Source organism: Diceros bicornis, chromosome 4 (assembly GCF_020826845.1).
Source record: "Diceros bicornis minor isolate mBicDic1 chromosome 4, mDicBic1.mat.cur, whole genome shotgun sequence".
Taxonomy (NCBI): Eukaryota; Metazoa; Chordata; class Mammalia; order Perissodactyla; family Rhinocerotidae; genus Diceros; species Diceros bicornis.
In genome coordinates, this window is record NC_080743.1 from 54,426,478 (window position 1) to 54,442,540 (window position 16,063).

At 43.6% G+C, this 16,063-nt stretch overlaps 3 protein-coding genes across 3 annotated transcripts; 1 reads left to right on the top strand and 2 right to left on the bottom strand.

Moving 5' to 3' along the window:
• Positions 1-6,445: 6,445 nt before the first annotated feature.
• Positions 6,446-6,931, bottom strand: LOC131404406 (histone H2B type 2-E). The gene has a single exon (XM_058539012.1). It carries the CDS (start codon positions 6,906-6,908, stop codon positions 6,528-6,530), a length of 381 nt encoding a protein of 126 aa, XP_058394995.1. The 5' UTR covers positions 6,909-6,931; the 3' UTR covers positions 6,446-6,527.
• Positions 6,932-7,177: 246 nt separating this feature from the next.
• On the top strand, positions 7,178-7,949 carry LOC131404405 (histone H2A type 2-C). The gene has a single exon (XM_058539011.1). It carries the CDS (start codon positions 7,238-7,240, stop codon positions 7,625-7,627), a length of 390 nt encoding a protein of 129 aa, XP_058394994.1. The 5' UTR covers positions 7,178-7,237; the 3' UTR covers positions 7,628-7,949.
• LOC131404404 (histone H2A type 2-B) lies at positions 7,437-8,231 on the bottom strand. The gene has a single exon (XM_058539010.1). It carries the CDS (start codon positions 8,179-8,181, stop codon positions 7,789-7,791), a length of 393 nt encoding a protein of 130 aa, XP_058394993.1. The 5' UTR covers positions 8,182-8,231; the 3' UTR covers positions 7,437-7,788.
• Between the last annotated feature and the right edge of the window lie 7,832 nt (positions 8,232-16,063).

A 16,063-nucleotide genomic window follows, 5' to 3' on the forward strand; every position in this document is an offset into this window, starting at 1 on the left:
GGCTTGCCAAGCAGTGCGACAGTGCGCGCCCGGGATCCGAACCAGCGAACCCCGGGCCACGGCTGCGGAGCGCGCGTGCGCACTTAACAGCTTGTGCCACGGGCCGGTCCCCCCTTGTTGAAGATTTTTAAAACTGTTTTTCAGAATTAATTAAAATGAACTGAGGGTCTACTAAGTGCCAGGCACTAGGATAGGCATTTGAAATAACATTATTTTCACCAAAAATATTCTCACAGTACGGGGGTGCTTTTTTTTATGGCCAATAATTCCACTGTCCAAATAACATCGGCTGACAATGTTTTTAAGTGCACATTGATCGAAAATTCAAATGATATTGAAAGTTATAAAGGAAAAAGTAAAAGCCTCCTTCTGGCCTAACCAAATTCTTCTTCTTCTGAGTATCGACTATTATTAGTTTGACTTTGAGTTGATTTGACCTTAAGTTGATAATTGTTGAAGTTGAATAACGGGTATATTGGCATCTGTTTTAATTTCTCAGTTATCAAGAATTAAAAATACTTTTTAAAAAAAAAAAAGCTGATATTTGCCATCCCTGCATGAATATCTTGGAGTGTTTTGTTTAGAGATTCCCCACCCCCCCACCACCCCCCCACAAAGCCCCAGCAGATAGTTGTAAGTCATAGTTGCCCATCCTTCTAGTTGCTGTATGTGGGACGCAGCCTCAGCATGGCCGGAGAAGCCGTGCGTCGGTGCGCGCCCGGGATCCGGCCCGGGCCGCCAGCAGCAGAGCGTGCGCACTTAGCCGCTAAGCCACGGGGCCGGGCCCCTGTTTAGAAATTTTTGTTTTGTATTTGTATATGAAAAGGAAATTTTTTGTGTGTGTGTGAGGAAGATCAGCCCTGAGCTAACATCCGTGCTAACCCTCCTCTTTTTGCTGAGGAAGACCAGTTCTGAGCTAACATCTATTGCCAATCCTCCTCCTTTCTTTTTCCCCCCCAAAGCCCCAGTAGATAGTTGTATGTCATAGTTGCACATCCTTTTAGTTGCTGTATGTGGGACGCGGCCTCAGCATGGCTGGACAAGCGGTGCCTCGGCGCACGCCCGGGATCCGAACCCGGGCCGCCAGTAGCAGAGCGCGGGCACTTAACCGCTAAACCACGGGGCCAGCCCTGAAAAGGGAATTTTGATAGTCATTGTTAAATTACCCACTAAAAAGTTTGCACAAAATTCTTCTCCCACTAATAGTGTATAAGAGTACCCTATTTCTCCAACCCTAACCAGCACTGGGTATGAGCAAACCTTCACATTTGGCCAATTATGAATCTCACAGTCCTCCTCAGAATCTCACAGTTCCCTCAGAGCTCAAAGGTGGCTGACATCAGCCTGATAGCCTGATACAGCCATTTCCACCTTCAGGGAAGCCCTGTTGCAGTGAATGAACACTCATTTGAGGTGGGAGGGTGCCATTTGCACTTGGATGGACACAGACCACGTAGCCTCTGAGACTTTCACTGTTCTATTCTCAGTGCCATTCAGCTCCTTTCTGTTTCCATAGTCATGTTAGCCTAGAAGCTATTCGAGTTCCTCAAAGTCTGTTTCCATATGTCTGCCTGATCCTGCAAGGTCTGGGTCTGCCTACCTGTGTAACCTCATGTTGCCGCACTCTCCTTCTTGTCCTCTAAACACAACCCATGCTAGACTTCTTGCAGTCCCTCCTATCTTCCTGAGGTTGCTGTCTTTCACTCTCCTGCAGGCCTTTGCCCATGCCACCCACTGCCTGGAACACTCTTCCATCCCAGACTCTTCAGGTCTCATCCTAAAAGGCCCTTCCTCGGGGAGGCCTTCCTTACCCCATCAGTATTAGGTTAGGCCTCCCACCATTACACTCTATCTGTACTTCTCCCATCTTAATACTTGTCACACTTTATTATAGTCGCTGGTTTAATGTCTGTCTTCCCTTCTAGCCTAAAAGTCCAGGAAGACAGAAGCCACTCTGTTCTGTTTAACCTTGTATCCTCAATGCCCAGTAGATTGCATGGTATGTAGCAAATACTCAATACATTATTGAATAAAAGAATTAATTAATGATATCATACCTAACAATCCTTAGGAGTAAGAGAAGAAGAATGGTCCTAGAGAGCCTTTCTTATAAAATGTAAGAATGTTAATAGATACTTTAAAAATATTTATAAAATTAGTAGATACAGATTTTCAATCACCCATATTAAAGAATGATTAAACTTAGTCTCTCTAATCACAGAGACACTCTCTCAGTTAAGGGTCAGTTTCTGAAACCTAAGCAGAGCTGCCCCTCAGGCTTACTTCCTGTGCCAGAACTACTGCTTAGCCATATTATAAGCTCTGTTAGCCTCCCTCTTAAAGGAGCCAGGCTCCCCAAACGACATTGTGAAACCAAATATGGTATCAGAACTGCTGATAAAGTTTTACATTTTAAACTTTTATTTTTTTCTTTTGAAGTTTGAACTGAGGCAGTGAGGCAGGCCACTGGAGGTTTGAGAGCAGGCGGTTGATGAGGTCAGATCTGTGTGTTAGAAGATTACTCTGGCAGCAGGACATAGAATGCATTAGAGAGATTTTGAGCCTAGGAAAACAGAAATGAAACCCTAACACTTTCTCCCACTTGAATAGAATAAGTATTTGTGTAAATGTCTCATCCCCCATCTGACTTCCTTCCCAACTGAGGGCAGAAAATTTATCATGTTCATCTGTGGAACCGCCATGAACAAAGTTGGAGTGCATTAGAAAGTGGAGGAAGGACTGGAAACAACTCAACTATCCCTCAACAGGTGAATGGATTAACAATTGTGGTTGCACTCCATACAATGGAATACTGCTCAGCAATAAAAAGGAAGGAACTACTGATAAATGCAACATTATGAATGAATCTCAAAATAATTATGCTGAGTGAAAGAAGCCAGACACAAATGATACCACTGTATGCTTCTATTTACATAAAATTCCAGAAAATGTAAACTATCTATAATGACATAAAGCAAACCAGTGGTCGCCTGAGGGCGGGTTTTGGGGCAAAGGAGGACATTGGTGAAGGCTGCAGGAGGAAAGAATTATGAAAGGGCACTAGGAAACTCTAGGGGTGGGGGAGGTTGATGGATATGTTCATTATTTTGCTTATAGTGATATTTCCATAGGTATATATGTATGTCAACTTAGCAAATTGTACTTTAAACACGTGCAGTTTATTGTATGCCAATTATACCTCAGTAAAATTGGTTTTTAAAGAAGTAGAGGTGGGTATTGTAGAGAAATGAGTTAAGAAGTGTCATTTGAGCTGGAAGATATGGCCTTGGCTTGAAAGAAAGCTCTGGCCAAGCCAGAAGGAAAGGGCAGGCCAGGCCAGACCTGGGAAAGAGCAAACAGGTTTAGGGCAAGATGAGTAGACCATTTTAACCAGAGCAGAAAACCTGATAGGGGAGCAGTAGGAGATACAGCTGTAAAAGAAGGAAGAGGCAGATTATGAAGGGCCTTGAATATCAAGCTTTTTAAAAGTGTGCATTGGATTGCAGTTCCACCACTTACTTCCTAAATGATCCAGAACAAGTTATTTAACTTCTCCGAGACTCAGTTTCCTTTATCTGTAAAGTAAGAACGATAATAACGAAATCTATCTTAAATGGTGACCGTGAGGATTAAATGAGGTAATGCATGTAAACCACTTAGCAGAGCACCAGGTAAATAGATAAGTGCTCAGTATGTACAAGCAATTATTATTATAACAATTATTGTCATTAACCCCAATATAAGCAAACATATACAGATGTTTGAGCAGGAGAAAGAAAGGATCAGAGAGGTTCTTTAGGAGGATTAATCTCACCATCACTAATTACCTCCCCTCCAGAGTTAAAATACCAAACTCGATCACTTCTACCCACTCCTCATTCTGTAACTTCCTTCCTAGTAAACACCATACCCAGGCAGAGCCCACAACCAGCAATAAGGTTCTCTCATGTTAGTGAAGGGATTCCAGCTGGTGAGCCCCCTACCACGTGGGGACAAACTGAGATGTGTCATGGCCTCTGGGATGGAGAACCAGAGCCTCCAATCCCATCCTCAAGACTTTTAGCCACCACCACCACCATAGATTTATATCCAGGGTACATCCTGAAGAGAATAAAACAGGTGGTATTTCTTTTAATTTTAAAGCATATATATTTCCCCCCAAAACCCAGGGAGGGGTCCAGGTTTTCAGAGTGGTCTTTCTTTCTCAAGTCCCTTAAGCACTGAACTAAGAGTTTATTCTCTGGAGAGTTTCTGAGGAGAAGCCTCTCTGTGCCTCAATTTCCTCATCTGTAAAATGAGAGATAATAATGGTAACTACTTCATCAGGTTCTTGTGAGGATTAAATGAGTCAATGTGTGTAAAGGGCCTAGAACATTGGCACATAGTGAGTGCTCTGTAGGTGTCAGCTAAACTTTCTTAAGGACTTTACTTTTTCTATCTTGTTTATAATGCTTCGTATTTGTGGTCATGTATTTTTCAATTACTAAGCAATTACAGTGTCCTCATAACAGGATATTTCAGCCCCAGTGCACCTCTGGTGTAGAAGTAAGTTTTGCTGATGGCTTATAAATACGCATCCTCCAAGTCAGAGGCACCCAGCTTTTCCATAGACCCAGTAGTCGTTGTATCTGTTAATTTCATTTAATTAGAAAATATACTGCAGATAAAAGAATCCAGCCAAGCTTTTAAATTAATTGGTCACTTTATTAATAACAATAGAATCTACACACATTTGAAAACATACATGTAGGAAACATAAGATTTAATCAGTCTATGGTAATGTCTGGAGTCCATTTGGATTCATGAAACCCCTGCAATCAACTCCGGGACCCCTTAGCCAAAAGCAGAGTTTAATAACTGATCAGACCATCAGTGTATTTATCAGCAAAATCAAGGCTTGGACAGAAAGGTTCAACATTCTGTAATCACACAAAATAAAACTAAAATGCAATTGTCCTCGCATCTGAGGATACAAAGGTGGACAATGTTAGCTGCATGGCCAGCGGACCAATCACTGTGCTTCTCTCAACCTCATTTGTAGAAGGGATATTAACTTTGCGTATCTTACAGGGTCCCCTGAAAAGCAAATGAGATCGCGAGTGTAAATTAAAAGCTCATCTCGGTGGGGAACACAGGATGAGGACGGTGGAATTGGGGGAAGGGTGTCAGAAAAAGAGAAAGGAAAAGGATCTTTTCAGGGACCAACGCTCTGAATTTAATTAAAATCCAAAATAGGTTACATTAAACTGAGAAGCATAAAGGGAGGACTAACCACTGCCGCCTCTTCTTAGGCGCAATAAGAATTTTAACACAGGCCTCCTCCTGGTTGTTGCCCTGAGGTGACTATCATCAGACTTGGGAAAGGAGCTCCAAAACTACTTCCATTTTCATCAGGTCTTCCCATATATTTAATGGAAATGAACCGCACCCATCCATCCAAGGAAGCGATTAAGCAAGGAGTGGAATAGGAAAATTAATTCAAAAAGTATTAATTCAATAAGTATGTACATGTCCACTATGTGTCAGGCACGGATTGGCACTGATGATACAGGGGAACACCAGACCCGCCAAGTCTCTGTCAAGGGCTTGAGGAGAAAGCCCCACAAACAATAAGATAAACGAACCACACAATTTCTGACAGCAACTAACAGGAAGATAAAACAGTTGAGGCACCAGGACAGGCAGGAACGGGGCGCGAATTCCTGAGTGGATGACTTGGGTAGGTGACTTTCAGCCCAGACCTAAATGACCAATGCCTTGCGGTGACCCGAGGCTAGAACGGTCCAAAGAGAGCATTCAAAGAAAAAATGATTCACAAATCGATCAATAGGAATTTCAAAGTCTCAAAGTGAGCGGCGAAAACCAGAACCTACGAAGTCTGGAGCCGCGTGTGGTTTTGAATATTCACGTCGTCCAATCAGGGGAAGGCTGGGACCCAGCACCGCTGGCTCTGCCCGAGGTGCCCGAAACTGCTGGTATCCACAGGGAGCCACACCGCAGGGCAGAACTGGTGACCGGAGACCCAAGAGGCTGCCACTCTCGGGAGAATTCTTCAGAGCTGTGACGCAGTGTTCGCAGGACCCCGAGCTTAGTTGTGTCCTGGGGTCCTTTCTTAAATGAGGATGCCCGAAATCTCACTTCGTTTTAGAACGCCAATAAAACATACCCAACAAAGCCACCAAGACACTGTAGTCTGGGGCCGGACGGTGGGGAGGAGCGTATTCGTAGCATCCTAATTTAGAACTGACTCATAGGAAAACCAAACACAGTAAGGGGTTAAGACGCGCCCTAGATTCAAAAGCAAAGCCAGTCACGCGCCAGGAACCTCAAGTCAGAAGAGCTTAAAATGCTACGAGTGCCATCTTCCACGACCTTTAGCCAACTAGAATAATTTACTTTGCGAGAAAGAACTAAGAGAAAACTAAGTGAACAGAGCTCTTTTCTGGTGATTAAGTGGGTGGCTCTGAAAAGAGCCTTTGGAGTCAAGCGGGCGGCGGCTCGTGCGAGCACCGCGTCCCGGCAGGGACTCACTTGGAGCTGGTGTACTTGGTGACCGCCTTGGTGCCCTCGGACACGGCGTGCTTGGCCAGCTCGCCGGGCAGCAGCAGGCGCACGGCCGTCTGGATCTCCCGGGACGTGATGGTCGAGCGCTTGTTGTAATGCGCCAGGCGGGACGCTTCGCCGGCGATGCGCTCGAAGATGTCGTTGACGAAGGAGTTCATGATGCCCATGGCCTTGGACGAAATGCCGGTGTCCGGGTGCACCTGCTTCAGCACCTTGTACACGTAGATGGAATAACTCTCCTTGCGGCTGCGCTTGCGCTTCTTGCCATCTTTTTTCTGGGCTTTGGTGACCGCTTTCTTCGAACCCTTTTTGGGCGCGGGAGCAGATTTTGCCGGCTCAGGCATTGTAATACACAACACCGATTAGCAAATAAAAGTATGAGAATGGGCGGGCCTGATCCTTTTATAACTACCGTATGCAAATTAGGGCTCCAAAAGTCTCTCGCTCCCATTGGGCCATGTAAGGACCTTGCGTTATCAGTAAAAGCTACGTAACAACACACACTCTTGACCTTATTGGCCGATTCTGGAGCCAATTTAGGACCAATGAAAAACTCGTTCCTGACTCCACCCCTAGGAAAGCTTATAAAGGCTTTCCAATTGCCGATCTTTCAAAACTGTTTTGTTGCAGAGTTTCTGGGCTTTAGGTATTTGTTATAACTTGATTTTTTAATATGTCCGGTCGTGGAAAACAGGGAGGTAAGGCTCGCGCTAAAGCTAAGTCGCGTTCGTCCCGTGCAGGCCTTCAGTTCCCGGTGGGACGAGTGCACCGCCTGCTGCGCAAAGGCAACTATGCCGAGCGGGTGGGGGCAGGCGCGCCGGTGTATATGGCGGCGGTTCTCGAGTACCTGACGGCGGAGATCCTAGAGCTGGCGGGGAACGCGGCCCGCGACAACAAGAAGACACGTATCATTCCTCGTCACCTCCAGTTGGCCATCCGCAACGACGAAGAGCTGAACAAGCTTTTGGGCAAAGTCACCATCGCCCAGGGCGGTGTTTTGCCGAACATCCAGGCCGTGCTGTTACCAAAGAAAACGGAAAGCCACAAAGCCAAAAGCAAATAAATCCTAACTAAGTAAACCAAAGATCAAAGGCTCTTTTTAGAGCCACCCAAGTTTTCAAAGAAAGAGCTAATGCGCTATTTCGTGATCAGCCCTTCAGTTGATACTTTAGTGGCTCTTAAAAGAGCCTTTGGGGAGAGTGGGGATGGTGTCAAGCCTCTTAATTACTTGTTCTTGCCAGGCTTGTGGCTCTCCGTTTTCTTAGGCAACAAGACAGCCTGGATATTGGGTAAGACGCCGCCCTGGGCAATGGTGACACCCCCAAGTAACTTGTTGAGCTCTTCGTCATTTCTCACAGCTAGTTGCAAATGGCGAGGGATGATGCGCGTCTTCTTATTGTCTCGGGCCGCGTTCCCCGCCAGCTCCAGAATCTCTGCGGTCAGGTATTCGAGAACCGCCGCTAGATACACCGGCGCGCCGGCCCCCACCCGCTCCGCGTAGTTGCCTTTGCGCAGCAAGCGGTGCACTCGCCCCACCGGGAACTGCAGGCCAGCGCGGGACGATCGAGACTTGGCCTTGGCGCGAGCTTTGCCTCCCTGCTTTCCGCGTCCTGACATTACGGCTAAAAACGCAGCTACAGCTTCTTTTTCAAGGAGAAGGATGTGGAAAGGATAACCAATTTGATGTAATTTATAAGAGCTACCGGGAGGGGTGATGGGAAGTAGTTTGATTGGCTAAAAGCGGAGCCCGATCAAACAGCCAATAGGAAAGCAGAAAGCAGCCTCTTCGTTTGCATCCTGCACTGCGAGGAAGTGACGGATGTCTTAAGTACCTACCAATCGCTGGGAGCCACATTAAAGGCCCTTATTTGCATGCCAGTATTTTTAAAGAGAGAAGGCTTTCAAACAAAACGCTATTTTGTTTTGTTTTTTACTGAGTGGCAATTTTTTTCCAGTTTAGAGTGGTAGGTTTTTTCCAGCTTAGAGCAGGGGGAATTCCCAAGGACGATCCAAAAGGACTGCAGAGGGCCTCAAGCAGATGCAGAGTTATTCCCACTCAAGGGTACGAGATTCTGAAGCCAATTACCCCCTTGAGCCCTAAATTACCCTCCAAGTCCCGCCCTTCTGTCTCGCCACAGCCAAACTACCCTAAAGAATATTCTACTAAGGGCGCCTCCTTTCTCTCTCAATTTAGTCTCCGCCTGCTGTCTGGCTTCGCCCAACCCCCGCCCGCCTCCGCTCCTCGGAATCCTGTGTGACCAAGAGCTAAAATAGATTTGTCATCCTCCTCTTGACCTCCAGGAGGCGTCCGATATCGCCTTGAAACGTGCTCTCTTGGCTTTCAAAATGTCGTCCTCTGACTCTTCTTATCCTGCCTCTTCCTCTGCCCATCCCGAAAACCATCTGGGCTCTGCCTCCCTACCTGCCCCACCTCCATTCTTCACTCTTCCTGAAGAATCTTACCCATGCTTTCAACTAATATCCAAATTTGTTTCAGAAGCTCAGGCCCTTAAACCTAACTGCTTACTGGATACTTCAACCCTTTTTTCCCAATAACTCGACCTATCCAAACGCACTCATCCAAACAACTCACCCCACCCACCTCTCTTTGCCCTCTTTCCCTGAATTGCACCAACTGTTTTCCAGGTACTTACACCAGAGTCTACTCTTCCCTGCATCTCAACACCACGTCCAGTCAGTTACTTCCTTAACATCTCGTCAGCTTCTTTTCTTGTCGGTCTCATTATTGCCTCAGACTTCAGCAACAGTGCCTTCAGACTCGTGTGTATAATCCTCCACCTGCCTTCCACTGAAATCTTTCCTGAAAGTTCTGTTTCTTCCTCCTCAGCTTCCCGTCCCTGGGAGTTCTACATCCCCTGCACCATTTTCACCCTTTCCTGAGTAGCCCATAGGGACAGGAGGTAGAATACTATAGAGAAAAGAATAGATTTAAATTGTCTTCCTTGAACCCTTTTCTGATCTCACTTTTATCCTCACCTTTATTCAACATTCATCTACTACATGCTACCTATCAGGCAATGGGTATACAGATAACTTAGACTAGTACAAAGAACTGTAATGAGATGCCTCTAGAAAATGGAGGAAATCTAAACTCTGGAAGTTAAATTTGTTAATATCTGTAGAGATTACCCCTGGCAAGAATGCTGGTATAGATTTGTGAAACACCCAAGTCCAATCAAAGGTGATGGGAGTGTTTCCTCAATAGTAGAATGTAACTGAAGATAATTCTAACCCAATCGGTTATATCATTTCAAAAGAAACATGTGTTAATAGAAAGATGTGGTTCACATAGAGTCTAAACAGGGAGCAAGTACAGTAGGAATGTGTTGTGTTTCTCCAACACTAAGAGTATATGTCTGCTAGACACAAAGGTTTGGGCTATTATAGAAGGGTCCTTAGTTGTGAAATCATCAGCCTTTTTCTCACAGCCTGGGTGAAATATTTCTGAAGACTATCCAACTTAGGTCAGATTCGGTGCTCAATTAACAACTTTCCAACTATTCTATTTCAAGATAAAAATATGAGACTGAGAAGGGGAGAGCCAGTTACAGGAAGATATATCTATGACTAGAAGTTAATGAATTTGCATTCTGGACTATTCATAAATTTCTTGTGTATTTTGTTAGCATGAGTCTCCTCGAGAAGCCAGTCAACTCTGGAAGTTCTGATAGTGTCAACTTTTCAGACCTACAGGGCTGAGAACAAAACCCACGTAGCGGGGCCCCACCATAACTCTGGTACCCTTCCAGGCCCTACTTGAGGGGTCAGCTGACCTCCCCCTCTCTGACTTCTGATCTCTTTTTTACTTCCCTGTGCTATTAGGAAGGGTGAAGGGGAAAGAGATTATATTGAACCCTTATTATGATATGCCCTATGCTAGGGGCTACCTGTGAAGTGGATATAATTGTTTGCTTCACAGATAAGGAAACTGAGGCTCAGAGGAGTTAAAGCACTTGCCAAAGGTCATACAACCACTTAGTAAGACATGATTAGAACACAGGTCTGCCTGACTCAAAGACTGTGCTCTTCACCACTTCATTCACACTACTTCATTAACTAGATGTTGGGCTTCATGAAGTCACTTACCTCACCCAGCCTTGCTTTCTTCCTCTATTAAAAAGAGAGAGAGAGAATTAGACTTAATACTTTAGATTCCATCCAGCTTTCTTCCTCTATTAAAAAGACAAAGAGAGAGAGAGAAAGAGAGTGGAGGGGAAGAGAGAGAATTAGACTTAATACTTCAGATTCCATCCAGCTGTAAAACCTTATTAGATAAGTCTAGATAGGCCAGTATCCTACAAATTATACCAGGCTCAATTACTATCTATTGCTCCCCAGAGCTCCTTTCCCAACATTCTTACCAGAGCTATTAAAAAATAAAATAGAGCAGGTCATTTGTAAAAGTAGTACACCATCACAGACAAACAGGCTCAATCTTATTTCCTTTTATACCTCTAGGATTTTTAAGCAAAGGCAACTGAGTTCCTTCCCAGGCAATCTAGTTAATCAAACATTTATTTTGCATTCCAGCTCCATTCCACCATTCCATCCATAATCCTCTTTCTCCCCCTTTCCCTCCCCCTCTCCCACCACCACCCCCAGCCTCCTCCACACTGAGCTGCACACCATTCATGAGATGAGCTAGGCCTTTCCACAGCTCCCTGCCATTGCACATACAGTTGCCTCTGGGTGGAATGCTTCATCTTCCTCTTGACCTGGCAAAATCCTCCTCATCCTTCCAGTTTCAGCCTAGATATCACCTCCTCCCCCCACACACACAGCCTCAGTGTACCCACATCTCTTTGTTCACATCCTGGTGACAGCACTTACCACTCTGTACCGTGCTTTGACCTTGGTCTCATTTCCTTTCTGTGACCACCTCAACGAAGAGACCATGTCTTCTTCATTTTTGAATCAAGAGTCCTTAATTTCTTCTACCTGGCTCTTAATAGAGTAATTAAATGTTTTTGGCAGGAATAAATGAGATAATACTCTTAAAGAATTAGTGTCTTCTTTTTTTTTTTTTTTTGTGAGGAAGATCAGCCCTGAGCCAACATCCGTGCTAATCCTCCTCTTTTTGCTGAGGAAGACTGGCTCTGAGCTAACATCTATTGCCAATCCTCCTCCTTTTTTTTCCCCCCCAAAAGCCCCAGTAGATAGTTGTATGTCATAGTTGCACATCCTTCTAGTTGCTGTATGTGGGACACGGCCTCAGCATGGCTGGAGAAGCAGTGCGTCGGTGCGTGCCCGGGATCTGAACCCAGGCCGCCAGTAGCAGAGCACACGCGTTTAACCACTAAGCCATGGGGCCAGCCCCTAGTGTCTTCTTTTTTAAAATATCTTTCTTTAGTCAACAACCACTCTCCAAATACCAACCACAAACAATAGACTGTGGTAGCCAGAGTGATGGGAGATATAATAGAAGCTCATCAATTCAATAAAAACAATATACCCTACCATAATAGAGTTGTTAGACTAAGTGAGAATAAATGTGAAGAACCTAGTACAGAGCCTGGAATCTCCGAGTCCCCAGTGCTGGTTAGAAGGCAGGATAGCTTAATGGTTCAAGAGCCCAAATTCTGCAGTCTGACTCTGGGTTGGTTTACCAGATCTGTGACCATGGGCAAATTACCTAACCTCTAAGGGTCTCTGCTTCCTCGTTGGTAAAGTGAGAGTAATAATAGTAACTACTTCATGGGATTATTGTAAGAATTAAAAGAGTTCATAAACGTAAAACATTTAGAATAGTACCTGGCATCAACAAAGCAGGGACATCCCAAAAATCCTTTGAATGAATTTGCCATTTCAGAAATAAACATTGTGTTTATCCTCTGACCTAGCAATTCCACTCCTGGACATACACCAAACAGAAATGAATGTTTACATCCAACAAAAAGCATATACAGGAATGTAGTATAGTCATATACTACAATACTACACAACAATGAAAATGAACAAGTTACCACCACACATATGGATGAATCTCACATACAATGTTGAGCAAAACAAGACAAACACAAATTAATTCATACTATGTGATTCTATTTATATGAAGTTCCAAACCAGGGAAAACTAATCTATGGTGATAGATGTTAGAATAATGGTTATGGCAAGGTGGTATTGACTTTCCTAGGAGCCTTCCAAGGTGCTGGAAATTTTCTGTATCCTGATATGGGTATATTCATCTGTAAAACTAAGCTGTACACAAGAATTGTACGTTTCTTATGTGTAAATTATACATCAATAAGCACAAATTAATTTTTTTAAATGAACAAATATCGAAGTAATCATCATGGGGGAAAAATTGAGTACTTTCTTGGGCATCCCAATCTTCATGGTACAGATTAGTGTTTATTGTTTTTGTTTTGTTTTGTTTAATTACACATGAGGTGGCCACCATAATCTCTTGGTGCTTAAAGCCTCTAAAATTCTTATTCTGGCCATGAAAAACCTTCACTAAATAATATATATTATTATGACAATATTATTATTAGAAACAAAGACACTAAGCTTGCCCTATGGAACTTGCAACCTGCAAAGCTTTCATTTATTTTTGCAACAGGAATAAAAACGATGTTGGCCTTGTCTAGTCATACACTCATCCATCCAATACATTTTATGGAACACCCAAGTATGCCAACACTGAGCTTGGCATAACACATCTAGAATGTAGTGAATACATTACCTCTGCTGAGATCTCTCTTTCCACATGGTTAGTTCCCTCTAGTCATTCAAATCTCGGTTTAAATGTCCCCTCCATAGCAAGGCCTTCTCTGACCACAGCATCCCCCCATTCCCCACCACTATCACTGGATTAGCAAGTTGCAAGGCCCTGACCAAAAACAAGTCTTATAGATTCCACCTCTCTAACAGTGTTCTAATTGATTTACTTCTCTCTAGCCTATCTCCGGTTATCTTTCACCAGACTACTGCCAAAGGCTTTTCCACTCTTCTCCCTGCTTCCACTCTTCCTGTTCCTCTAATACCTTCTGCACACACTAGCCAGAGTGATCTTCTAATAGAAAATCTGATTCTTTTCTCACCATATACTCTCTCCCCAGGTGATTTCACCCCCCTCACCCACTTCCCCACCCACCCACCCCTGATGATCTCATTTCATCTTCAATAACTCCTGCTTCAAATACACTTCTCAGATGTTAAAATTAGTAGACAAAAGCTTAATGAGAAACAGGATATTACATAGACTCACAGTATCTCCCATGATTACAAATGGACAAAGAATAATTTTACAATGTAGAACTAACTTTCACCTCAAAAAATAAAAATAAAAGCAACTAATTTTCACCCGAAAAAAAAATAAAATGGAGAAACCTGAGAGATACCACCTTAATCAGGGGATCAGAATTATCACTAGCAATAGGACAAATCAAGTTATCTGCCCCCTGGTATGGTTCACTGAGAAGGACTCAACATCACTTCTGCAGTATTCCTGCCACAAATCCATGTCCTAAATCCAAATCATAGAAAACATTAGACAAACCCAAATTAAGAGACATTCTACAAAATAAACGGTCTCTACTCCTCAAAAAAGGCCAAGTCATGAAAGACTAAGGAACTATTCCAGATTAATGGAGACCAATGAGACATCACCACTGAATGTAACATGTGATCCTAGATTGGATCCAGGACCAGAAAAAATTTTTTCGGCGGCTGGTCCAGTGGCATAGTGGTCAAGTTCACATGCTCTGCTTCGGCAGCCCGGGGTTCGCAGGTTTGAATCCCAGGCAGGGACCAACGCACCACTCATCAAGCCACACTGTGGCGGCATCCCACATACGAAATGGAGGAAGACAGGAACACATGTTAGCTCAGAGGCAGTCTTCCTCAGCAAAAAGAGGAAGATTGGCGATGGATGTTAGCTCAGGGCCAATCTTCCTCACAAAAAAAAAAATTTTTTTCATTTTGTATAAAGAACATTAGTGGGACAATTGGCAAATTTTTGAGTAAGATCTGTAGGTTAGATAATAGTACTGTATCAATGTTAACTTCCAGAGTTTGACAATTATGTTGTGGTTATGTGAGAAAATGTCTTTTTTTTTTTACTGAATACAATTAGAATTCTCCAAAGAAAGAGACTAATAGGATATATACAGATAGAGAGATTTATTATAAGGAATTGGCTCACATGATTATAGAGGATGACAAGTCCCCAAGTCTGCAGAGCTGATGGTGTAGTTCCAGTCCGAGTCCAAAGGCCTGAGAACCACAAGAACCAAGGCTGTAGTTCCAGTCCAAAGGCCGGCAGGCTGGAGACCCAGCAAGAGCCAATGTTTCAGTTCCAGTATGAAGGCAGGAAAAAAGCCAATGTCCCAGTTCAGTGGCAATCAGGCAGAAAAGAACTCTCTTTCTCAGGGAGGGTCAGCCTTTTTGTTCTGTTCAGGCCTTCAACTGATTGGACGAGGCCACCCACATTAAGGAGAGCAATCTGCTTTACTCAGTCTACCAATTTAAATGTTCATTTCATCCAAAAACACACTCACAGAAACACCCAGAATAATATTTGACCAAATATCTGGGCACCCTGTGGCCCAGGCAAGTGGACATATAAAATTAACCATCACAGGTAGTTAGACATAAATGGGCTTTATCTCTGAAACTTACTCTCAAAAGCTTCAGAAAAAAAGTATATATGTGTAGATAGATACACAGAGAGAAATAAAGCAAACATGGTAAAATGTTCACATTTGGGTAATCTAGGTACCAGGGTGAAGGATACACAGGAATTACTTGTACTATTTTTGTAATTTCTGTAACTCTGAAAGTACTTCAGAAGAATAAGTTAAAAATAAAATATATACACAGAACCATATATCCAACTTGATATCTTTTCTTGGATATCATAAAGACTCAAGTCCAAAACTGAATTCAGCACCTAATCTTCCCCCAGCCCACCTCCCCACCCTCCCAAACCTGGGCTTCTTCCAGTATTCCATATGTCAGGGAACAAATGCCATCCATCCAAAGGCAGAAATCTGATAGTCATCCTTGACACGTCCTCTCCCATAACTGACCCACTATCCTGTGGATTTTACCCTCCTGATATACATCCTGTAGCCACAATTTTTTCCATCTCCACCTCCACCACCACCACCACCTTGGTCCAAGTCATCCTTATCTCTCACCTAGACTGCTGCAATAATCTCCCAACTGGTCTCCCTGCTGGCACTCTTCACTCCCCTACAGTTCTCCACGCTGCAGCCAGGGATCTTTGCACAATACAGATTTAAAGAGAGCTAAATGCAATGCATGATCCTTGACTGGCTTTCTAAAAACGAAAAGTTGTAAAGAACACTAATGAGACAACTGGGGAAATTTGAATATCAATTGCATATTAGATAATAGTATTGTATGAATGTTAAATGTCTTGGGTGTGGTAATGGTATTGTGGTTAGGTAGGAAAATGTCCTTGTTCTTAGGAGATATATGCTAAGGTATATAGTGGTGAAGTGTAAAGATT

What these genes read in the sequence shown, in the direction of transcription:
- LOC131404406 (XM_058539012.1), bottom strand. Translation starts at nt 6,908, where the DNA reads ATGCCTGAGCCGGCAAAATCTGCTCCCGCGCCCAAAAAGGGTTCGAAG.
- LOC131404405 (XM_058539011.1), top strand. Translation starts at nt 7,238, where the DNA reads ATGTCCGGTCGTGGAAAACAGGGAGGTAAGGCTCGCGCTAAAGCTAAG.
- LOC131404404 (XM_058539010.1), bottom strand. Translation starts at nt 8,181, where the DNA reads ATGTCAGGACGCGGAAAGCAGGGAGGCAAAGCTCGCGCCAAGGCCAAG.